Source organism: Furipterus horrens, unplaced genomic scaffold (assembly GCF_987537825.1).
Source record: "Furipterus horrens unplaced genomic scaffold, mFurHor1.1.pri manual_scaffold_11, whole genome shotgun sequence".
Taxonomy (NCBI): Eukaryota; Metazoa; Chordata; class Mammalia; order Chiroptera; family Furipteridae; genus Furipterus; species Furipterus horrens.
In genome coordinates, this window is record NW_028327181.1 from 79,721,817 (window position 1) to 79,745,190 (window position 23,374).

The 23,374-nt window shown below is 51.3% G+C and overlaps 1 protein-coding gene across 2 annotated transcripts in view; it reads right to left on the reverse strand.

The window, feature by feature from the left end:
* Positions 1 to 22,940, reverse strand: part of ACLY (ATP citrate lyase) — a 39,623-nt gene extending 16,683 nt beyond the window's left edge. The window contains exons 1-16 of one of the 2 annotated variants that reach the window (XM_090292808.1): positions 22,776 to 22,940; positions 18,551 to 18,728; positions 17,221 to 17,343; positions 15,006 to 15,068; positions 14,338 to 14,528; positions 13,829 to 13,908; positions 12,608 to 12,738; positions 11,698 to 11,816; positions 10,790 to 10,926; positions 10,059 to 10,120; positions 8,630 to 8,747; positions 6,609 to 6,763; positions 5,690 to 5,780; positions 4,618 to 4,647; positions 1,479 to 1,620; positions 1,032 to 1,200 (exon numbers count right to left, since the gene is read on the reverse strand). In XM_090292808.1, coding sequence (XP_090148934.1) covers positions 1,032 to 1,200; positions 1,479 to 1,620; positions 4,618 to 4,647; positions 5,690 to 5,780; positions 6,609 to 6,763; positions 8,630 to 8,747; positions 10,059 to 10,120; positions 10,790 to 10,926; positions 11,698 to 11,816; positions 12,608 to 12,738; positions 13,829 to 13,908; positions 14,338 to 14,528; positions 15,006 to 15,068; positions 17,221 to 17,343; positions 18,551 to 18,728; positions 22,776 to 22,915 — 1,929 coding nt within the window. In that variant the 5' untranslated portion in view covers positions 22,916 to 22,940. The remainder of the gene's footprint in view (positions 1 to 1,031; positions 1,201 to 1,478; positions 1,621 to 4,617; positions 4,648 to 5,689; positions 5,781 to 6,608; positions 6,764 to 8,629; positions 8,748 to 10,058; positions 10,121 to 10,789; positions 10,927 to 11,697; positions 11,817 to 12,607; positions 12,739 to 13,828; positions 13,909 to 14,337; positions 14,529 to 15,005; positions 15,069 to 17,220; positions 17,344 to 18,550; positions 18,729 to 22,775) is intronic. The other variant, XM_090292809.1, reaches the window with a different exon arrangement.
* Between the last annotated feature and the right edge of the window lie 434 nt (positions 22,941 to 23,374).

A 23,374-nucleotide genomic window follows, 5' to 3' on the forward strand; every position in this document is an offset into this window, starting at 1 on the left:
TTTTTTTTTAAAGATTTTACTAATTTTTTAGAGAGGGGAGGAGGGAGAAAAAGGGACAGAAACGGCAATGTGTGAGAGATACATCGATTGGTTGCCTCTCACAGGCCCCCAACGGGGGACCTGGCCCACAACTCAAGCATATGCCCTGGCTGGGAATCAAACCAGCAACCTTCTGGTTCGCAGGCCGGTGCTCAATCCACATAGCCAAACCAGCCAGGGCCTGATAAGTGTTTTTAAAAGCTCATCTTAATAATTAAAGGGATGAAAATTAAACAGAATGCCTATCAATTTGTCTGTTTTTAAGATTCAAACATTCAGTGTTGGCAAGAGTACTGAGAAACAGGCATTCTCAAACTCCTGATGGGAGGTTACATCAGTACAGCTTTATGGAGGCAGTTGGGCAAGATGGACCAAAAGCTTTAAAATCTGCTCATTCTGATGGAGCAGATTAATTTCTAGACATTTATTCTGGGGAAATAATTAAGGATATATACAAATTACTCCAAGATGCTCATCACCAGACTTGACAAAGCAAAATTGATGCTACCAATAAATATTTATTGCTGTGGAAAGAGTAACTGAAGAAAATGGATTATAAAATAGTTCTATAAAATATTATTCCATTTGGTCAAATCCAGGAAAAGGTGTGAATAAGGAGGTACTGAAAAATAACAGTTGTGTTTCTGGGAAATCAGGCTTGAGGTATTTATTTCCTCCTTTTATTTATCAGTAACTACATTTTTTCTATAATATGTTATGATTTTATAAGAAAGGAAGTAGTTTTGATTGTTTTTAAAGCCAGGCTTAGATAGCACAGAGAGATGAGGGCAGCTGATCCTGAACTGATTCTTTGTTGGCCCAGGCGAGCAGCCAGCCTGCCCTGGGTTACTGCCCCGCCTTCTGAAGATCAAGTGTCTCTAACCATTTTCACCCAGATCAGAGGCCAGTCCCAAGTCCCAGCCATTTGTCCCAGGTGGCAGTGACCATGGACACCTACAACCTCGTCCTCCCCTGAGGGGCCAGCAACCGACCTGTGCGTAATTCATGGTCTCGACGGTACTGTCATAGGCAGAGCGAAGAGATGCGAAGCTGATCAGCACATCCACCTCTGGGTGTTTCTTCATGGCATCAGCCATGTTCTTGAAGACGGGGATCAGGATTTCCTTGTGACCCCAGTAAAACTTCTGCTTGTGGTCCCCACTGTGAGAAAGGTGAAGGAGGGGTCAGGACAACATGTCAGGGCTGGAGAGGGAGCGGTCAAGAGGAGGAGCTTCATCTAGAGGGTGGGAAGGCAGGGTTCTGCCCTCAAAGAGTTTCTATCTACTAGAAAAGACCCTCCAGGAATATGGTTCGCTCCAGGCTGAGATGGACAGTCACTTCTCCAGCAAAGGGGATAATCTAGCTGCTCCCCCAGCTCAGTCTTAGTGAGGAAGGGACTGGATTAGAGGAGGCAGCCTCCCTGCTGTGGCATGACTTACGTGAAGGGGTAGACCATGGCAGCCACCGAGGGCTCGTCTCGGGAGCAGACGTAGTCGAAGTCCAGCATGCCTTGCACAGCCCTGGTCTGCATGCCCCACACAATGGCCTTGGTATGGCGGCTGAAGAGAGTGGCACTCTTTCCTGGTGGGCAAAGACACAGCAAGTGCATCCAGAACACACACCCCTGTGAGACTTGTAGGGGAGGGACTACCTGCCAGACCCCTCCACATCCCAAGTCCAGAGAGGGCAGCTAATCAAAACCACAAAGGAACATAAGAGGACGGAATTCTGAAAACCTGGGAAAGAAATGCATCAATTTCTTCTGGAAAGAGGTGGCAGAAAGTAAAAAAAGCTCAGAAAATCTGTCTGGCTAATAAACAGCTCAGCAACAAACAGAGAAAGGACTCCCAATGCAAAGAGGCCTTTTTAATTTCATAGGAAAGGTAAATAACGTATGTAATCAGCCTCCTGGTTATATGCAAATAAACACTTGATAAATTATTTTTAAAGTCGCTGGGAAAAAAGTGTTAAGCTCTCTCAATTTTGGTGACCACACAATGTTATACAAGGGGAGACCCCCCCACAAAACAGAATTATCTTCTGGAGGGTGGGCCCCTTATAGTACAGGCTTCCCCTGCCAGGTGAGAGTTCTAGAAACCTATCTGTATCAGTGTGCCAGCTGGCGTTGTTGTGAGAGACTGCGTTTGGCTTCAGTGAATTTTTTTTGAAGGCTCTTTCAATGCCCTTACGTATTTTATGATGGGTGATTTAGGAGCGCACCTGCCCGCACTGTGCTGAGTGTTCAGCAGTTTTTGACCAAAAATGGCATGAACCCCACTGTGCCCCACCCTCCCTATTCACCTGAGCAACTTTTTGTTTCCTGAGATGAAAAAAGCCATCAAAGGGAAATGTTTTGCGGTTGTGGAAGAGGTGAACAAAAAATGGCAGAAGCACTAAAAGGCACCAAAATCAATGAGTTCAAGAACTTTTTCGAGTAATGGAAAAAAATGTCTCAATACGTGTATTGCATTAAATGAAGAGTACTTTGAAGGTGAGTGAAGTTTAAACATCTAAGAATAAAAATACAATTTTTTATAAATAAATTCCGGGGTTTTTTTGGGGTCCCCACCTTGTATAACTCTCCAATAATCCTTATCACCTGTGGAAATCTGGACCTAAGCCACCTCAGGTCAGGATTTGAATCCTCAGGATCCTAGGTCAGTGTAGGTCCAATGGAGAGGTTTGCTCAGCTTTAACTTTAGCTGAGGTCCCGGCCCAGGCTCTGGCACTGGCAAGGAGGGCTGGCTATTCCTCCCGTCCTCCTCCCTCGACCAGGTGGCTCTTTCCTGCTCAGACCTGTGCTCTTGGATGGGCTCTCCAGCCAGCAGGAAAGGGGTAAGGGGGAAAAGGAAGGAACAAAAATACCAGGCAGAAGTAGATTCCTCAGCCTTGAAGGAAAAGGCTCCTTCACCACCTTGCAAGCAGGTGACCTCACCCTCCCTTCCCTGCAAGTCCTATGGAGGAAAGTAGCCCTCAGGGGAGGTTCTCAGCCTCTGGGGAAAACAGTGCACCAAGTTCAGTGGCATCTGGCATTCATCTACCTACTGTACTAATACAGACTTGGCTAACCAAGTTCAAGGTCTGATTAAATGAATTTAGGAGATCACTTTCCCAAGGCAGATAGGATTCTCATCCCCACAGGCCCGCCTCTTCCGCCACAGCCATAAGCTTCGTGTGACACAGGCTCCTGATGTTGCAAATACCCAGGATTTACTGTCACTGGACCCGTCTGGGTTCTGACGAGACATGAGATCACAGAACAAGGGAAGCCATCTAATCAAGTACCCTCACTTCGCAATCCCAGGACATTGAAGCCTGGAGATGCCAAATGACTAAGAACCTCAGTCATCTAGTGCCTGAGCCAGGATTACAGCTCAATTGTGCAAGAGAGGAGGAGGAATATAAGCCCTGCCACTCCCCGTCCTCTGGGTCAGCATGCGACACAACCAGAGTGCTCATCTCCTCCAGCACAGAGGAGCCAAAGTCGATGGGGGCAATCCTCAGTCCACCAGCAGCAAGGAGGCCCCACCGACAGAAACCCTGCTCTGGGACTAAGAGTCCTGCACTAGGCTCCTCCTCTAGACCCACTGATGGGGGGGGGGGGAGCACTCTGGTACAATCTGTCCTTCCCCACACATTTGTCAGCACAGCTGGGGACTGGCAGTAAGCAGACTCCTCCCCTCAGGTGGAATTGCTGTCTGAGAACTAGAGTGGCCCATTCTCTGCACAGGGCTCAGCCTCAGGTTGTGCCTTTTAGGAAACAGTGAATCTTGCCAGATAATCTAGGAGCTGCATTCCTGACCTTTCTGGGGGGATATGAGCAACCCTGCCTAGTTATTCCTCCCCCTCCCCTGAGCAAGAAAAGAGTCAAATATTATCAGAAGACTCCCCTTCCCCAGGGTTAAATCTCCCATGCTGTGAATGTCAAGAAGTTAAACAAAGCCCTGATGTTTTGAAAAGGTGAACAGGTGCATTTTGTGTGTGAGGATGCACAGAAAATGTCTGTCCTAAACAGTGACCTCAGACACCAAAGCTCAGACCCCTTCTATTGCACACCTGTCTGGGTCTCTTGCTCTTTCCTCTATCCCATCTTCCACCCAAACCCCAGAGAAATCTGAGCTTGTCCCTGGTATTGGGAGCTCTAGGATAAAGTTGGCAGTGGTGAGGCCAAAGTGGGGAAAGTAAGAAATGAAGCCATCATGAAATGCTGATGAGAATCAGGTGATCCACGGCTCTCCTTCCCATCCATTGTGTTCTGCCACTTCCCCTTCAGTTTTCATGGCTCCCTCCTTCCCAGGAGGACCTTCCCTCCTCAGCACCACTCCACTCTCCAAGGCTGTAGGCCTGGCTCATCCCCAAGTTTGAAGCCAGAGACAGCCACATGGGGGCTCCAAATAAGCAGGAGTGGGAAGGGAGGGAGAGCAAAGAGTAGGACTTGGGAGCAGGCCACACCAAGGCAGGGACAAAATATACCAGACAACACTGCAACCCACTGGGGGAGGGGAAATTAAGCAAACAGTAAGACTGAAGCCCACTGAGAAGCCACACACAGATTTGGGAAGGGCAGGGGCGTCCTACCTTGCAGGGATCTTGGACTTGGGACTGAATCTGTCAAAGAAAATGACCAAGGCAACTGAGTGACCTACTGATGGCTAAAGGCTTTGGAGGGAGAGGGTGGGAATGGGGAAGGGTCCCATGGACAAGCCTGGCAGGGCTCATGCCCTCACCATCTCTTGTCTATTCCACAATAGACAGGAGTCAAGTCAGCAAAAGAGAAGACAGCATTGATCAGCAGAGCAAAAGCAAGAAAGAGCAAAGGACAAAAGGGGACAGAGAGAGGGGGAGGAGAAACACGCAGGCTTGCAGGGTGTTCTAAACACCCAACTGCCCCAGGCCCTCTGATGGGACAGCTGGCCCGGTCCCAGACCCTTAACACCAACCCTTGTCCCCGCAAAGCACACAATGATTATGTTGACATGGGTTGGACCTGTCATTCTGTGCAGTGGGTTTAGGGACTATAAGGTACTGCCTTCCTACTCTAGTGCCTGGGGCCAGTGTCACAAAAAGCCTTAGGGATGCTCTGTCCGTATTAGGAAGAGGGTGCTTAAGCCACACTAGCCCAGTAGTGACTAATGCTGGTTCCTGAATGCTGGTTGCAAGGGCCAGCTGGCAGGGATCACATCTTTGATGAACCGCAGGATGGAGAGACAAAGTAGGCAGAGTACACATGGGATAGTAGAGAGCATATGTCCTTATGGTGGGCTCACAGGAAAGGAGTGTCTTTGTAGGAGCACCAGGGTGATGGGGTGGGCAGGAACTACCGTTCTACAGGAAAAGTCTGGGAGACCTACCCACTTCCTGGAAGTTTTGTAACCCTGTCTCCTCCGCAACCTCCCTACCCAGCTCACTCACCCACAGGAAGTAAGGGGGCAGACAAGAAGGTGGGGAGTGAGATGACCCAGGCGCAGCTGGGTTCTCAGTGCCAGGGGAGCCCATAGGGAAAGCTCAACACATCCTCACGTCTGTTCCCATCCCATGCCCCATGATCACTTTTGCAGCAAAGCCCAAATGCCTTCCATTACCTCTGCTGCTCCAGTGAGGCCCGGAAAGGGAAGGGGGACAGGGAAGATCCAAAACCACTGGGAGTTACCTTGCGGAACAGCGGGCTTGGCCTTCTTTGCAGGTGCCACCTCGTCAGCCCTGGACTCAGAAAAAGACGCAGTCCTGCTGGGAGCTGGAGTCTGGGGTGAGACACGGAGAGGGGGTAAAAGTCACAGGTAGCAGCTGGAAACAAAAGCCATTGGTTTTTGAGACCCCACAGAAACCAGGTAACAAGCACTAAGTACAGCACTATTCTTTACAAGCTTCTTCCAAAAGCACTATTCTAACAGCCTCCTGAGACAGGAATGAGTACAGTGATCCCTCACTTATTGTGGGTATTACGTTCTAGACATCCCTGTGATAGGCGAAAATCCGCAAAGTAGGAACCCTACATTTATTTTAGTATTTATTATATTTTAAGGTTTTATAAACCCTTCCCACACACTTATAAACCGTTCCCAGTCCCTTATTAACCTTTCCCACTCCCTTATTAACCTTTTCCACACTTTTATAAACACTACTTATGTTCTTAAACATATTCTACACTCTTAAACCTACGTAACTTTAACAACATATGTATAGAGTACCGCAAAATCCCGCGATATAGCAAAAAATCCATGATAAATAATTAAATATAATATTTTTTTAAATCCTGTGATAAGTGAACCGTGACATAGAGGGACTGCTGTATTGTCCTCATGCTCCAGCTGAGCAAGCTGAGGCTCTGAGCAGGTATGGTAACTGCCAAGGTTCCTCCTTCAGCAGGATTTGAACTCAGGTCTGACTTAAAAAACCCTGGTCTTTCCATTATTCTACCTTGACTGGCATTGAAAAAAATTAGTAGAGATCATGAAACCAACCATGTACTACTCCCCCCCGCATTTCCCCAGTGTACCGGACTGGCTAGGGATGGAGGTGTGACAAAGATGGCGCAGCAGGCTTGAAGGAACAGGCCGGCCAGCACCTACCGACGTGCTCCCACTGGCGTTGAGGAGGAAGTTTGCAGTGTGGGCGGCCGTGGGCGGCTGATTGGGGATGGGCCGGTGGCCCAGGGCCATGCCCACAATTGCCGTCATGTGAGTCTCAGTGCCAAACACGTGGATGGGGATCCCAGTCGTCTTTCCTGTGAAGGAGGGAAATAAAGTCCATCAATCAAGTCTTCAAATAAGTGCCCAGTCCACATGACTCTGCACAGGTCCTTCAGGGTCCTGCCTGATGTCTGGTACTTCCTGTGCAAGACCAATTATCCAGGACAAGTAAGCTGTCATGTCATTATCACCCAAGAACCCTCCTACTGGTAAGAAGAGCAAGAAAGAGCTTTGCTGACACTCTCAAGTGATCTAAAAGCATCATTAGTCTACACCCCTCCCATCCACAGCCTGGGTCCTGGGTCCCCTTAGACCTTACACTCAAGCCTCGCTCCCTGGCTGGGCCTCTATTCCTAAGCACTGGCCCTACTCCTGCCCCACATGGAGCCCTCTCATCCCAGATCTGCACCCAGCTGTTCACATCATTCAGCTCAAACGCCATCTTCCAATGACCTTGACAGTCACTCTTCTCCACACTACCCTGCTTGCTTCACTGTGTGGAGCCCTATCTGACAGCTTCTTGCTCCAATAATGGTTTACTTGTCTAATGTTCCAACCATGACTGAGTGACATGCACTGTACTGTACCGAAGGCCAGGCCCACGGCAGGGACTCAATTCTGGGGGAAATCAGAATTCGGCAGTGCTTCAACTGATTGAGGTGTGTTTGGTGTTTGCCATGGACACCAGATTTGGAAAATGGATAAATGAAAAAGTTTTGCCTCTCCAATCAGAAAACACACACACTGAGCACAAGCATCTTATGTCTGTCACCCCTCTGGCACTTCACATGAACTCTGATCCACACATAACTGCTCTTAGCAATGGGGGCTGTGTTTTACTCAGAACCAATGCTGCTGTCACAAAGTTCACGTATTTCAGGTTCAGTCAGGTCCACCTAGGGAGACCTGATGTTAGTCTTGACTGTAGTCCCAGACTTCTTGAAAGCTCTGAGTTGAACATCTTGTGAACCTGCAGGAACCACTCAAAATGCAGAAGGGAGAAAGGAAACCAAAATAGATGTCATACCCTCTCCTCACTCGGCTCAGCGAGGAGCAAAGCTCCTTTCCTCTTTCCCACATCCAGGCCACCACTGTCCTGGACTCTGCTGCAGCCTCTTAGGAGCACCCCCTGCTTCTATCCTGGCTGCCCTCTGGTCTGCGGGCCACACAGTGACTAAAACAACCCTTCAAACCCAAGTCAAACTGTCACTCCTCCGGCCAAGTCTCCCATGGCTGCTGACCCAGGGTCCTGTACTAGCCCCACACGTCTGTGACAGCTGCCCTCAGTCTCCCTCCTCTAGCACCCTGCCCCTTGCTCCCGCAGCCCCATCCAAAGACTATCCCCAGTGGGTCTGCACATGCTGGCATACTCCCACTTCGAGGCCTTGGAACTTGCCCTTTACTTTGCAGACAGTCACCACTGATCTGCTCCCTCCTCTCCTCCAGGTCTTTGGTTGAAAGTCACCTTTTCAGTCAAACATTCTCTGTGATCACCCCACTTAAAACTGCCTCTGTCCCCTCCCACACACACTATCCCTTCACTGGCTTTGTCTTCCTTCATGCACTTAGCATGAGTTGACATTATAGTCCATGTTCTTAATGGCACGAGGGCTTGGCTATCTGTCATGTGTCATGGGTGTGGCTCTAACCCCAGTGCTCAGGAGAGCAGGGATTCCACAAATATTTGTGAAGCAAACAGCTGAATGAAAATGCTTTACTGCCCACTCTGAAGTTTAGAACAGGTCTATGTCAGAGAGCAGAAAGTGGCAGGAGAAGCAGGCTGCATATCCAGAGAGGGGAGAGGAAGAGCACGGAAGTGTCCAGATTGACGCCTTCAGGAGTCCCAAGGAGGCAGGCCATGACATTCACGGTGAGAGGGCGAGAAAGGGTCCCAGTCTTACCGACTTCTCCCATCACCCGTAAGCCCTCCTGATAGTTGGGGCCACCTCTTCGGACAAAGATTGTGACCTCATGCTCCTTCAGGGGGCCCTGGTAATCTCGAATTGCTCTCACAATACCCTGGAAGCACAAAGGGACAAACAGACATGTGACTAAAAATAAGGCAGCCATAAATCGATGACTTATAACCATGGTAAAGAAACGTACCAAGGTGTACACAACAAGGGCTGCTTCTCATTAAGTGTGACAGGCCCTGGCAGCCAAGAATTTTACATGTGTGGACTGGACTATGCACAAGTTACCCAAAGGCCTGGTATATGTGGTTACCTGTGAAGATGCTGAAATGAGCATCTGGAGCACCTGGGACTGACAACCCTCAATGAATGGGGTTGCTGGACTTCCACTATCAGTGAGACTTTGCCGGTCTCTCTTGTCCCATCTACAGTCATTCTTGTTATTTCATTGTAATTGGGGGGGGGGGGGGGATTTATGCTGGGGTACTACACAAAGAGTATCAACTTTGGAAACAGTTGTGCACCGATTTTGTTTCTCCAGACACAAGACTAGTTGACCAAGTCAGGAGCCTAATGTCTGTCACCTAAGGCTTTACACACAGTTCCTGCTCCAGACCTAACCAGCCCTTATCACCAGTGCTAGCTTCATTATAGGGTTGCTCAGAAGTTACAACATTTGTCTGCTGAATCAGGTTCAGTTAGGGACACCCTGTTATAGGAGGGACTGATAAGGCCTGGTCCTCCACTTCTTGAGAGCTCAGACTTTCAAGGTTGACATTTATTTATTCATTATTCTCAAAACCTATATGAAAGTACCAGATAGGGCATATTCCTATGAATAGCTTCAATGTGTATCTGACAGAATAATAAATGCCTCCTGAGGTGGCTGGCTGTCTTGAAGCAAACAACTCTTGAGATATGTCAGCTCTGCCATCCTTGCTGACCAGCAGTCACGCTTTAAAACTGTGTGCCCATGGCCCTGACCTGTGTACAGGGACACAGCCTGACAGGCCGCTGGCTGGATGAGCAGGAGCCCCAGACCATCCTGACCTTTTGGAGAAGTGGCTGATGACCAAGCCACAAAAGACTACGAGTTGCAGAGAACCCAGAGTCTCACAATGGAGGGTTGAAAATGAAGGTCCATTAAGACAATTCTTCAAGAATCGGTCCTGAAATGGGGTAGAGGTGACAGAACTTTGCCTCCTCCCCACACTTCAGATGGGAGAATTTCGGCACAGTCAGTGCCAGCTGCTTGCCCAGAGACACAGCTTCAGATCCAGATCTGACTCAGGGTTTTCTGCATCCTCCACAAGGGACCTCTACCCAGACTGGGTAATTCTTGGGAACTCGCTTCTGTCTTAAACCTGGCCTGATTCCCCCATGTTACCCAGAAACTGCAGTCACTGCAGCTGGTTACCTTGAATGTGGCAGCCACATTGGTGAAGTTTGCAATGCTGCCTCCAATGATAAGGATCTTGCCTGGGTTTGGAGTAAGAGAGAAGTCAAAAAAGGGTTAGAAAGGTGGACTTGAGTTGAGCATCTTACCAGAAAGCCAAGTGAGAGTTCTGTCCTCTGAGTAAGGGTTCCCCAACTGTTACGAGATCAGAGCAGAGATGGGGGAAACGGGCTGGTCTCTCCTGATGACTAAGCCTCATCAGCTCCACCACCTACACCACCGAGTAGGTGGTTAATCCAAACCCACAGAATCCCTACTTAATTCCTAGACAGCCATCCAGAAATCCAACTTGGTTTCTGGATACACCTGGAAGGAATCTCACTCTATGTGGCTTCAGGGTAGGGAAACTGGTATGTGTAGTCCCCAACACTGGAATGGCACAGTTGAGTCATAAATGTCTAAGAGAGCCACTGAGAACTGAGTTTATCGAAGCCCGAGTGACGGCACACCTCACCTCCTCCCCTGCACCCTGCTCACAGGGCTTTAAGTACACCTCCTTATCCTCTCAGAGACCCCGTCTGAGAGATGCTGTCACTGCCCACCGTACAGGAGGGGAACCTGACGTCCGAAGTTAAATGACTAGCCCTGGGTTGCAAAGAACCAGGACCACAACCTTGGTGTCTCCTAGCCCAAAGCTGTTCCCCCTGTAGCACACTGGGCCATCCTAAGAAAGGAGTGTGTATGTGTCTCACCATCTGGGTGCTTCTCGCGGGTCATGAGGGACAGGATCGTCTTGGCATAATCATAGGTCTGCTGCTCACTGGGGGCGCCCGAGTACTCCCCATAGTTCGCCAGCTCGTTGACACCCCCCAGATCGCAGATGGTATCACTGCCAGGGAGACACGGAAGTCAGTGCTGGCTCCACCTCTAGCAGTGGAGAGTGGCAGCTTGGTGACTGGGAGGACACGCAGACACCTCCGAAGCCCTGAAGTCAGACTATGAAACTGACTTCTCAGACCTGGGATCCAGGTGCTGCATCAGGCTCTCCTGAACACTGTACTCTGCCAGCGCTGACACTGTGGGGCCCTGGACTGACCAACAATGGTAAGTGAAATGAACAGAGTACCTCCCAACACAAAGAAAAAATGCACATGCCAAGAGTCTGCCAGGCTGCCCAATGGAGAAGAGAAACTACTGTTGCCAGAGGAGAGCCACACCAAGCACAGAAGGGAATGTGGCCGGCCGATCTCAGGCCTAGAAAGGAGCAGATGTCCACTGGGCTTTAAGTGGAAAACCACAAAGTATCACAAAGGGTATAGACTAGGATCCCAATATTTCTATGAAGTTTAAAAGGATGCATAGTTCCACTGGCGCTAAAATGCCTGGAAGAATACACAGCAACACGTTTACCATGGTGCCCAGGTGAGGAGAGGGGCGGGGATACAGCAACGTTCACTTTTAGGTTCATTTCTGTATTTGTTGTGCCCAAATAGCTTCATTTTGAAGCAAACCGGAAGGTTCATGGAACCCTTTGCAATTCCCCACAATTCCTGCTCTGCACCAAAGCAAGAAACTAGAGTCCCCTAGAGGTGAAGCACTTGATCCAGGCCATGCACCTGTGGATCTGACTAGCATCCCCTTCAGCAGCCCCCTCGGTCACCTGTACACGACAGAGGCACCACCTCCAGCCACCATGGTCCAGATCCTCCCTTTGGGGTTCAGCAAGGTCAGCTTCAGGCTTGCCCCGCTTTTGGCATCCAGGTCTGCAATATAGGCTTCCTAGGGACCAGACAACAAGCAACAGGTGGGCCCTGGCAGCACCCCCTTCACCAAGGTCCCAGACTCTAGGACCTCTCCCCTCCCCTGTCCCTGGAGACACATAAAGAAGTCTTCAATTGCTTTAATAGGGCCGGGGGGAAAAGGCTACGTGGGACCCTATGTGCCTGGGACAGAACATGATGGCGTCTTCAAGTACCAAAACCACTCACTGCCACTGTCAGCACCTAGGGACAAATTTCCCAACTCCTTTCTTGGCCCTCTGCCCAAGTCCCAGGCCTCGCTATGTCACTGTTTCTTCCTAGCATCTGTCGTCTGTCGCCTAGGTCACACAACCCTCTCCCCATCCCAGGCCCCACTCCTTCCCCCAGCCCAGCCACTTCCCTTGGCCTGGGTTACGTCATGCCATACAGGCCATGCAGGCCTGATTCTGTTGTGAGGACCTCAGAGAGGACAGGGTGGAAAGAAGCAATTAAAATTCTCAGCAAGTGGCAGAAAGAACTACCTTCCTGACAGATTGGGGGGAGACACTCTGAATTATCAAGAAACAACAAATCAAGTTAAGAGCCCCAGGAGGTTGATTGAGAGAGAAGTCTAAAAGGATTTCTGGCCAGGATTCAGAGGCTTGGCTGACTGCTACCCCCATCTCCCCTTGGGGTTTTAAGAAAATTAAATGGTTCTCGACCTTCCTTTCCCTGCCAAATATACCGACCACGAGGGGGCCAAATGCTCATCTGAGATTAGTCATCCCCTGGCCCCCGTCACTCTCCATCTCCTCTCCAGACCAGCCTTACCTCCGGGTAAGCCTCTCGCCCAAAGGGGGGAGGGAACTCTATATCGCCCCACTTCACTTTGCAGATGTAGTCAGCAGTGGCATCCACCTTGGCCGCCAAGTCAAGGACATAGACGCCATTTTTGGTCACAACTGTAAGAAAAGCAAAGGAAATCAGACACCAGCCCCAGGCAGAGGTGACCAACAACCTCCAAACCACCCCCCCAACGGCCTTCCCACAGACCACTCCCACGGGGTCCGGGTCCCACACAGGCCTAAGGACTTCCTCGCTGAGCAAAAACCAGAATAATTGTTATGGAGACACAACTTTCCCCCATCAAAGGAAAAACCAGTCCTAGAAGACCAGTTTCCCCCTCCCTGATCTACAGGTAATATGATAGGAAAGTATGTTTTAGTTGTTATGGCAATTTTTAAACATTTTCATAAAATGCTACATAATGTGCCTTAAATATCTAACCATTTACCCATCCATGGCCCTATCATTAAAAAAAAAATGTTTAAAGGTACAGACTAGGGGAAGCCTCATGGTCAGGTACTAGGCAGGGAAAGCTGGGAAGCTGCAGGGGTGCACTGGGCCCCCAGCCAGCAGGGTTCATTTACTGCCACCTCACTGGACATCTATCTTCCCTTTCCCCCAGGGCCATTTAGCTAATTAAGTCAGCACAGAGCCATCTGGTCCATTAGAGGGGCTGTATCCCCAGCTGGATCTAGAATCAGGACTTTGTCCTGAGAAGCCCTAGCCAGAGCCAGATCACACCACCTACCTCCTTTCCTACCAGAGAGGCTGGGGCCAAGGCTTCCTGCCCTTGGGGATCAATGACTGACCAACTCCCGGAGGAGGTGCCTCTGAGGGCACAGAGAGGGAAGAAGGAGCACTTAAAGGGTCAGACCAGTGCAGAGGCAGCCCCTTCCTGGGTGAACAGTCTAATCCACTGGCAGGAACAGCCACAGAGCACATAGGACTTCCCCATCACAGACCAAATTAAGGCCAAAGAAAGAAGCTGGAGTTGGCTAAAGAGGACTAATCACAGTCTTCTGAGAGCTCAGAAACAGAAGCCTGCACTCTGAGCCTGGAGGTCCCTCTGCACACACACCCCTGCCTGCTGTGCCCTCCCCAGATGGAAGCCTGGTCTTCTGCTCGCCAACACCAGGTCACCGCAAGCACTGGCACCCTGCTATAGCTGACCCACGCCCCACCCTCCACCCCTGCAGAGCTAGTTACCAAGGGGGTTGATCTCGAGGTATGTGAAGTAGAGATCCTCATAGAAATTGAAGAGGCCGGAGATAAAACTGGCCAGAATTCTAAGGGGGTAGGAGAGAGGGACAATCAATCCATCAATGAGCAGGTTCAGCAGCAAGGTCACTGCCACTGGCAGCTCTACTTCCCACCATCCTGACACCCTGCTGACCCTCTTGCTTTTCTCTGCCAAGCCCACTCCCTGGGCCTCACTCCTCAGCCACTGAGGCGGAAAGGAGCTGTCAGGCAGGGAGCCAGAGGAGGAGGCACCAGACAGACAGGGGCAAGGTGAGGGACACTGACGGCACATTTCAGTCTGAGCCAGCTAGTCCCCTCCCTGGGACTGGTCAGGGGGGTTGGGCAGTTGCCTGTGTGCTTACCACCTGCTCCCCACCCCCTGTTCATAGGGAAGACCACTCTGCTTTCCCTGTTCTGCACCCAGAGCCCGTCGGCCTTCCCTATTCCCCACATCCCTGCAGACCCTCTCACTCAACTCTTTCTTGTCTTCAGGGGCACGGAGCAACAGGTGTTTCTTGAGGTCCTCAGGATTCAGCTTCTCATCCACCCTGACAAGCAGTTTCTGCGCTTTGGTGTCCACATCGCCCACGTCCATGCCCCCTTCATGGTGGAACAGGACGTAGTCCCCTTCTCGGGTAGCATAGATGCAGACGTAGAACTCCTCCGCCTTATAGGGGAAAAGAGCACCACGTGGGTGGGGGCACTGAACTGGGGACAAGAAGCCCAATCCCTGTGGTCTCATTTCTAAAACCCATAGAGAACATTCAGCAGGGGAGACCTGTTTATCACCTCCCCCTCAGGGACAAGAGGAGAGAAGAGGCCACAGCCTTGCTGACTGACAGTCCCAGACTGAGCCAGCGCGACCTGATCTGGGGGAGGGGTTCTGCCTTCAAGTCCTTCCCATCTCAGCACTGGGAAATCACCAGCCGTGATTCCTCCGGCTGCAAACTAAGCCCTTCCCCTCATCTCTGGACTCCCTGTTCCGCAGGCCCCTCCGTGCCCCGGGGCCCTCAGTGCAGCTTCCTAGATTCTGGCCCCTTTGACTTTTCTCCAGCAGTGTACTTTCCCCTTTTATCACTGTAGGGTTGATAAACACAAGGCTCCAGGAGAGAGAAGCCCCAGCCTGGAACCACTTCACACATACCTGACTGTGCGGGACAAAGGGTTCGATCAGAAAGTTCTTAAGGAAGCCTTTGGCCTTGCCCACCTGCGGAGACAGAGGGAGATGAAGCTCAGACGGACAGCATGTCTTCCTCCGCAGGTCCAAGGGAGGGAGCACCTCGGCTCCCTCTGCCTCGCCTTGTCATCAGAGGTGGGGTTCAAGCACTTACACCACAATACCCAGCAAAGAGATTTTTCCAGAAACCAGGGTAATAGGACCACAGATCCCCCACAAGCCAGCGGTGTTTAACCAGTGCACCGCAAGAACTTTTAAAACATGCAATAAGTTGACTATTTAGTCAGGGACACTGACCTCTTTGCGCTTAGACTGTCAGATGAAAAAATGACAACAGCCAATAAAACAATATTCCTCTGACAGAGGCAGATTTAACGGTGGGCGCACCAGGTGCGCACCTGGCTTTTGAAGGGCCCCGCAAAACCCCAAATTTACGCTTTTTCTAATGACACCAAGTTTGCTTTCATTACTATGCTGCATAAAATATGGTTAACATGTATTTTTATTTTCCCTGTCTCTCTCTTTTTTTTTAAGGGGCCCAATATTTTCTTCTGCGCCCGGGGCCTAAACTGACCTTAACCCACCTCTGCCTCTGGAGTGAATGAATCAAAATGATACCTAATTTTTTGTCAGATCAGCAAAAAACGAATTTTTGGTGTGCCTCAGAATTTTAGTACTTCGTCTGTGCCGTGAGATGAAAAGGCAAGAAACGCCTGCGCTAAGCTAAAGAAGTACTTCCTGAGACCCCTCTCCCATCCGCTGGCCCTTGGGCAGCCACACTTCGACCTGTGCTGATCTTCCACACCCTTCTCTGCCTTCTCTGGAGGGTGGCAAACGAGCTGCAACACTGCCCGGGCCCCAAAAGCAGAGAGCGGGAGCCACCTCCGTCCCTGCCATCACACAAAGTAAAGAGCTCAGACAAATCATAGCTATCTATCTCGGAGCTCAGGCAGGGAGAGCCCGCCCAGGGACCTACGCCCAGGCACAGCGAAGACTGGGGCAGGAGGTGGGGTGTGGGTCGGGGTGGGGGTTGCGAGAAGAGGAAAGTGAGAGCTTGACTAGGAAAACTTTTCCACAGAGTCTCAGGGCTGAACACAACAGGCCTGCAGAGCTAATCAGTTTAAGTGGGTCCCTGGTGGCAGCCAAGGCAGACAGCCCTCATCCCAGCGTGTCCAGAAGCCCCCGCCTGCCGTGCAGCACTGCTGAGTCAGAGGCCAGACAGTGATCCATCAGAGGTAATGAGCCGAAGCCGCTGCCAGCCCAGTCATCCCGACATCCCCTTCATCGGCTAGCAGAGGAGAAAGGACCCTGAGGACCTCCCTGGGGACACTGCTCAACCCCTAACCCTGCGGTCCTCTCCCCAAAGGCCTGGAAGCACAAGGGTCAAAATCCTTCAGCCCCCAGGCCCATGTACAACTTCAAGGATCCCTCTTTACTACGAGGGCCAGAAACTGGGAATTAATGCAAAGAGCTGATTTAAGAAAGCTCAATCACAGAGGAAGATGGTTCCATCACCATCTTCACCCTCCCTCAGGGTCAGCCAAGGAAAAGAACGGTCACCCCCAGTCCACAGTCACCCCAGATGGGGCAAAGCCAGGTGTGGACGGCACATCCTCCCCAGTCTAAGCTAAGCCTCAGCCAATCCCTCCCTTTAGTTCTTCATTCCCTTTGGGAGTGACAAGAAAAAGAAATGCAAGTTTATTTCTGAGCATCTCTTAGCCTTCCTAAGGCAGATTTCACTTTAGCGCTCTCATCTACAGAGCTGAAATTAATTACCAAGCCAATCACACCTCTGCCTAAATGATTCTGCATGTCTCTTCTTCCACTTTTTTACCCACCCTCTTAGGGTTTGCATGTCATGACAAGCTACCATACATCCTTTCTAGAAATTGAAAAAAGGAATTCCTATCTCAGATCGACAATAAAGAAACAGACCACTTCTACCCTGCCCTTGGATTATAGTGGGGTTACCTATGTAGTACATCTGGCCGTTCCCTGATAGAGAGAGCTGGGAATAAGCACCCGGACTGGCCCGCTGACTAAGTCGGCTCCACAGACTACCACCTTCCCCAGGCTGCAATCCGACCAGTGTCGGGGTGGGCCACGGGACTGCTACCATGAAGCTACCATGTCTGCTTCTGCTACCATGGCACAGCCATACCAGCCCTCTACCCAGACTCACTGTGGCTTCCTGTCCCAGCCGTGGCTTCAGCCAGGATTTGACTCCATCCAGAGTGAGGTTGACCCCAACTAGGCCCAGCTTTCCACGCCGTTTGATCAACTGGTCTGGCTTAACCACCAAGCTCTGGAACAAGATGGGTTTGTATTTAGAACAAGGAAAGAGAGGATAGAGTAAGAGATGACAATCTGGGGACCCAAAGCACAGGATAGACTGGGTGACTTCCAATCTATCCCACTCTGCAAACCAATCCCACCCCTCCTTTAGGGTCAACTCTTGGAAGCTTCTCTCACCTGTTTCAGTCTACACCTTCCTTTTGATAACCAGGAATCTAGAACAATCTGTGCCCAGGATAGAACCTGGCACAGAGCAGGTACTTACCAAATACCTGCTGAATAAACTATCCCCTCCCCTCCCTCATGTGGTGTCTTAACTTGAATAAACTATAAGCTTTAGGTTTAACCTACAGATTTTGTCTCCCTTACACTCAAGGGGATGGACCAGCCCATGTTCAAAAAGGAAGAACAGAAAGATAGAGCCTTGGGTCGACCTTAAGAGGTCATCTGGTCAACCCCATCCCTGTGCTTGAACCCTGTCTAGAAGCTCAAGAAGCAGCCCCCAGCCACTGTTCATATACCTCCAGTGCCAGGAAATTCACTACTTCTAGAGGCAGCTCCCTTTTCGGCTGGACTGCCTCCCAGTTGGGAGGAAACATGCATCCCTGAAACCCCACCTTTGGATCTACCCCTGCTCTCTGGGCCTTGCCAAAGAAATCTAAACTTCCCAACCCTTCCCAATAGTGGCCCTGCAAGGATCTGAAGAGCCTCTCTGCCAGGCTGCCTGACCCCCAAGGCCATTAGCCATTCTTCCCAAACTAAAATGTCACACTTCCTCAGGACCCTGACATCCATGATGTGCTCCACTTGAGGGGATGGGCCCAGGGGGGCACATACCTATTCTCTACTGGGCATCTACCAAGTGACAGGCAGCACACTAAATGCTTCCCAGACCTTACTGCTAATCCTTACAGCTCACATGGTGCATGTTATGCCCATGAAGCTCAGAGAGTAAAATGGTTTGCTCCAGGCCACATGATTAATAAACAGAGCTGCCATTTGTCCAGTTCCAAGGCCATGCTCTCTGTATGCCATGCCAAGGTACCTCAACATGTGGGGAGCTGAACACAAAACACTGCCAGCCCACTGCATGCTGCCCATTCGATGCAGGCAGTCTGCCATCACATGACCCACTTGGACATCTCCAACAAACTGACTACTTTCTCTTCCTCAGCCTCTGGGCTTGGATGAAGGGTCTGGGATGGGGGCATACTCACCTGGCTGAGCAGCCAGGGGTGGTCCTGCAGCAGGCGGGCCCAGTCTGTGTCAGGCGTGACCCGGGCATACTTAAACCGGTTCTGGATGGCCGAGGTGGTGCAGATGTACTTGTAAAGGAGTTCTTTGCCCGTCTGCTCTGAAATCGCCTTGGCTGACATGGCTGCAGAGGGACCTGCTCTATCTGTTGGGGTAAGAGGAGCTGGTCAGAAGGGGCAGAAAATGGAAGCACTATCTTCATCAGCAGGGCAGACACAGGCCCATTTGCCACTAGACGATAAAACCAGATCTCAGCACCTCTCAAGAGGGAGAAAAAGGGTTGCCCAGTAGGAGGAGTGGGATCTCAAACAGCAGACGAGGATCAGGACATGGTGGAAAAGGGAAGATGATAGAGAAATATAAAGCTGGCATTTCCCTTGGATTCTTGGCCTCAATCCTATCTCCACGCTCTCTAGGCAAATCAGCTCACGCATGACGACATTCACCAGGGAGGGACCAGGATTATCAGTGGTGGGAACCCGAACCTGAGTGCTGATCCCACCCAAGGTGGGCACAGGCACTGAAACACACCCTCTGGGTCTGTTACCTGCAGGGAGCATAGCCAAATTGTGCAATGCTAGCCTTACTCCCCCTACAGGTTTTTTCTCCCCCACACCCAGATTCACCCTCTTCACACACTGACACACAGCACTAAGCTGAAGGCCCGGCCAGCAAGTTTAGTTAGCCTCTGGAAAGATCAAGCCCCTGAAGAGCAAAGAGGAAGAGTCATATCAAAGCTCATTTCTCCCTGAGTTCAGAGCAAACACAGGGCGGGGGAACTATGACCTTCAGTGCAACCCACCCAGCCCACTGAGTCACCCAGCTGCTAATTTAGAGCAAAACAGAGGCCTCCCTGGAGACCACCCTGTACTGGTCACTTCTAACTGAGCCAGGGCTGGGAGGAGGCTGAAACCATCCTTAGTCACATGTATACAGAAACTCACTTTATGTGAGTCTTGTGAGGTGCATCGAGATTCATAACCCTGTTTCTCAGATGAGAAATAGAAGCTCAGAGGAGTTAAAATAACCTGCCCAAGAAGCCTAACTAATTAGCAGGGGCCACAAGATGTGAATCCAAACATTCTTACTCCTGGTCTCCAGAAAACACCACACCCCAACTCAAGAGAAAAGACCATTTCTAAACGGAATATGCCATGTTAAAAAAAAAAAAAGGGTCTGTGCAACAATTTCATTTCCCTTCCCACCACTTGTCCTGACACGCCATTTTCTCCCATGGGTAGTGACAGGAACGATTTAGGGAGAGGAACAGGGGCAGGAAAGGTAATCAAGTCACTATGCTAAGAACTTGGCCAGATGAGGAAAGGTCACTCCTGTCTCTCCCACAAAGATCCAGAACTGAAGTTGTTCAATTTGCTGGAAGAGAAAAGGCAAGTGCAAATAAAGGAGGGCAGAGTTAGGGAGCTGGCTGGTTTATACAAACAGGAAGGCTGGTCTCCATTTCCAGCTCAAGGAAGGCCAATGTCCCGAGGCCACTCTGCACATCCCTCCCGAATGGCCATGCTGGAGCTTCAGATTCTAATCCTGGCTCAATTGCTTCCTTTAGCCTCCCAGCTGGTCTCCAGCTGAGCACAATGGGCACATTCAGTCTAGTGTCTGGCCCAAAGTGGGGTAGCAGGGAAGGGGCTCAAAGTAGACATTCCCTTTTCTGGACTTCCCCTGGAATACCTTCCAGCTCCATCTCAACGTGAGTTTCAGAAGGAGATGCCTCAGCCAGCCCCACTGCCCCAGAGTCTGCCACCTCCACCCACTCCAGCTCCATTTCCCAACCTTCTTGACTCAGACCAGAAAAACTGGTCCTGAAATCAGATGGGTACACCTGCCCCCACCCCCCTCCCAGAGTGCAGCCCAGGGCAAGCAGAGAAAGAAGGGGGCAATTTCTGACCACCCTCAGCAGTTCAGACATATCAGGCACAAGGGATCGCAAAATCCAGAAGGAAGGAAGCCCCTCAGCTAAGCCTCTATGGCAGAGGTCTGACAGGCACTGCTAGGACAACAGTCCCCCAAACCTGGCACCTGCCAAAACAGACAAGAGACCCGACTTTGGAAAGGACAGGGAGAGAAAAGGGACCTTGTGTAGCTGAAAAGCCACAATTTTCTTGAGCACCAGATCAAATCTCAGATTCAAGAGCTCATCTCCAAAAGGATGGGAGAGAAGAGGCACACCAGGGCTATGGTACAGGATGGAAAAGATTTGCCACCAGAGCATTCTGGCTTAGATGGGGAAAGCCCTCTCAAAACCAAGACAGAGATGTTATAAGACAGAATAAAAGCCGGGAAAGAATCGCCTCTGCATATTCACCAACACAGGGTAAGAAGGCTCACAAACCCAGGGAGTGAACTGGGTGGTGGTAAGTCCCAAGTTTAAACATTCAGCGGAGTCTTGAAGTATCTCTAGGACAGTGGCTCCTAACCTATTTGAGGTCTCAGACTTGAGGATCCGAAGAAAAGCCCAGAAAAAGGTGCACACACCTGACTGTATATATCATTTTAAGGTGACGACCTGTGACTAACCTCTGATGGCCCCAAACCACCAGTTAAAAACAGTTGCTCTAGTGACAACAAGAAAAAGTGTGTACCAATCTGGGCTGGAGGTGCACAGAAGCTGAATGCGCTGTCAAACTGGTGATAAATGGTTTCAGAGCAGAGCTAAGACCCCAGGCGTTGGCTTTGGGGCCAAACTGTTACCTGGTAACAGGTAAATGTGTAAACCATTTGGGAGACATCATGTCAAGGAACCTGAAACACACACATACACATACACACATATTCCAAGGGAGGAGCCTATGAGCTGAATGGGGTCTTTTCTGCAGACAGAGTATGTGACCCAAGACTGAGTTCATCTACAGAAGCCACCAGGTGCAGAAACAGCCCACAGGGAAGGCTGAATGAAAGAAGCCTGTTCCCCAGGAATGTATTGCAGAACCACTAGGAATGCTACTTAGGGTCTCTCTCTGGAAAAGACAAAAAGTACTCATTTTTAAGGTTAGTATCCATAACATCTGGAGGTTGAGGAGAGAGCCAATCCCTGGAGCAAAGGAGAGGGCAGTTCTGTAAGTGCCCCCTACATAGTGTCAGAAGGTGGGTAGAGACACTAGCTGCCCAGTGTCTGGGGGACCTTCCCATCAAAGTCTCCTAAGCTGTTTAAGAAGCTCTGCAAGAGGTGAAAATTACCCACCTGGGGTCTACCCGCTAGCTGTCCCTACCCAACATTTCAGAAATACAAGGAACTGAGCTGGCTGAAACACTGTGCTATGCACTGCTCCTAGCTAACCATCCTCCCCAAAACTCTGTGCCCAGACAGACTGCCGAGGAGGGACCACCTAATGGCATAACTCCTCGGAACTGCACAGTATCTGCCAAGGTTGGAGAGGGCAGTAGGCGCGGGGACTGGCCCTCTGCCAAGCCCAACAGGAGGGTGGCGGCAGCATCCTCTCGCCCCTAGAGGACCTTGCTTCAGCCAAACTCGGAGTCAGCGCCAGGGAGGCGGGAGGGGGGGGCAGACTGGCACCCTGGCCATCTGTCTCTTAGACGCTTGGCCCGACGGCACCTCCAGAGCGAGGAGGGTCCTTCCGACGTCGCCACTCTACGGCCAGGTCCTCGCGGCAAGGCCAGGCCTCGGACCTCGCGCCTGCCGGGGCCCACCGCGCCTGCTCTCTCTACTTCGGCGCGAGGCTCAGTGGACTCTCCGAAACTATAAGGAAGGAAGGGCTTGAACCTGACTTGAAGGGGTCAGAGTGGGTCGAGTGGCCACCGCCTCTCTACTTCCCGTCCTCCGCATCGGCTGAGAGGAACCGGATGGGGGCAAGAGATGGTCCGATAAAGCCCGAACTGGCTCGGTACCTGGCTCCTGGAGGAGGTGAGGGGTGCCAGCATAGAGTAAATGCAAGTCGGCGGAGGAAAGAGAAGCAAGGATGGCGGCAAGCCTGTGCAAACTCCCAGGAACTGGAAAGTGGAAGAGTTGGGAGTCAGAGGCACGTGGCCGCTGCCGGGGGTTACGGACGAAGGCTAACCCAAAGCTAAGACCCCCAAAACTTCCAAGCAGGTGCAGAAAGGGCGCTTTAACACCAAGCCTGCGTCGGTGGAGGCGGTTCCGGGCTGAGAGAGGGAGGCAGGAAGATCCTGGGCCAGGTGGGGGCCCTCCCACAAAAGCAGCCACCAGCTACTCACCTCTCTGCGAAGGTCCGTGCGCGGCGCTCCCTCCACAGAGGCCCTGACCTAACGCCCACTAACCGGAGCGCGCCAGCCTCCCGCAGCCGCCCGGGATCCGGCTTTTGTCCGGGCCCTGGAGGGCTTCTCCCCGCCCCCATCGGCACACGTCGTGAGCCATCCGGCGATTGGTCACACGTGTTCCCTAGCCTGAGCGCCAAAGCCCCTCCCAATTCGCTGCCCGGTAGAGCCCGGCCCCCGTGGGCGAGCCCAGGCGCTGCTGGGACTTGTAGTCCTCCAAGCGTATCCATCCCAGAAGCCCAGACAGTCCTTGGGTGCCGCCTTTCTCGAGCCTGCTGAGCCGGGGAGGGATCGGGGGCGGAGCCTCGGGTGGGGAGATGGGCCGGGCTACGCTGGGAGGAGAACGTACCGGGCCGGGGGCCGTCGCCTGATCGCTTAGGGGCTGGGCCGACCGCCACTCCAATGGGGGTGTTGGGAGGGGGGGGAGGGGGGTTGTTGTCGGCCGAACTGGCTGTGGCGCTTCTTTGGGGACCTGGAGTCTCCTTCCTATCTCCCCAAGGGAAAAACTGACGTCCGCATCCCAGCTGCCTGAAATCGGC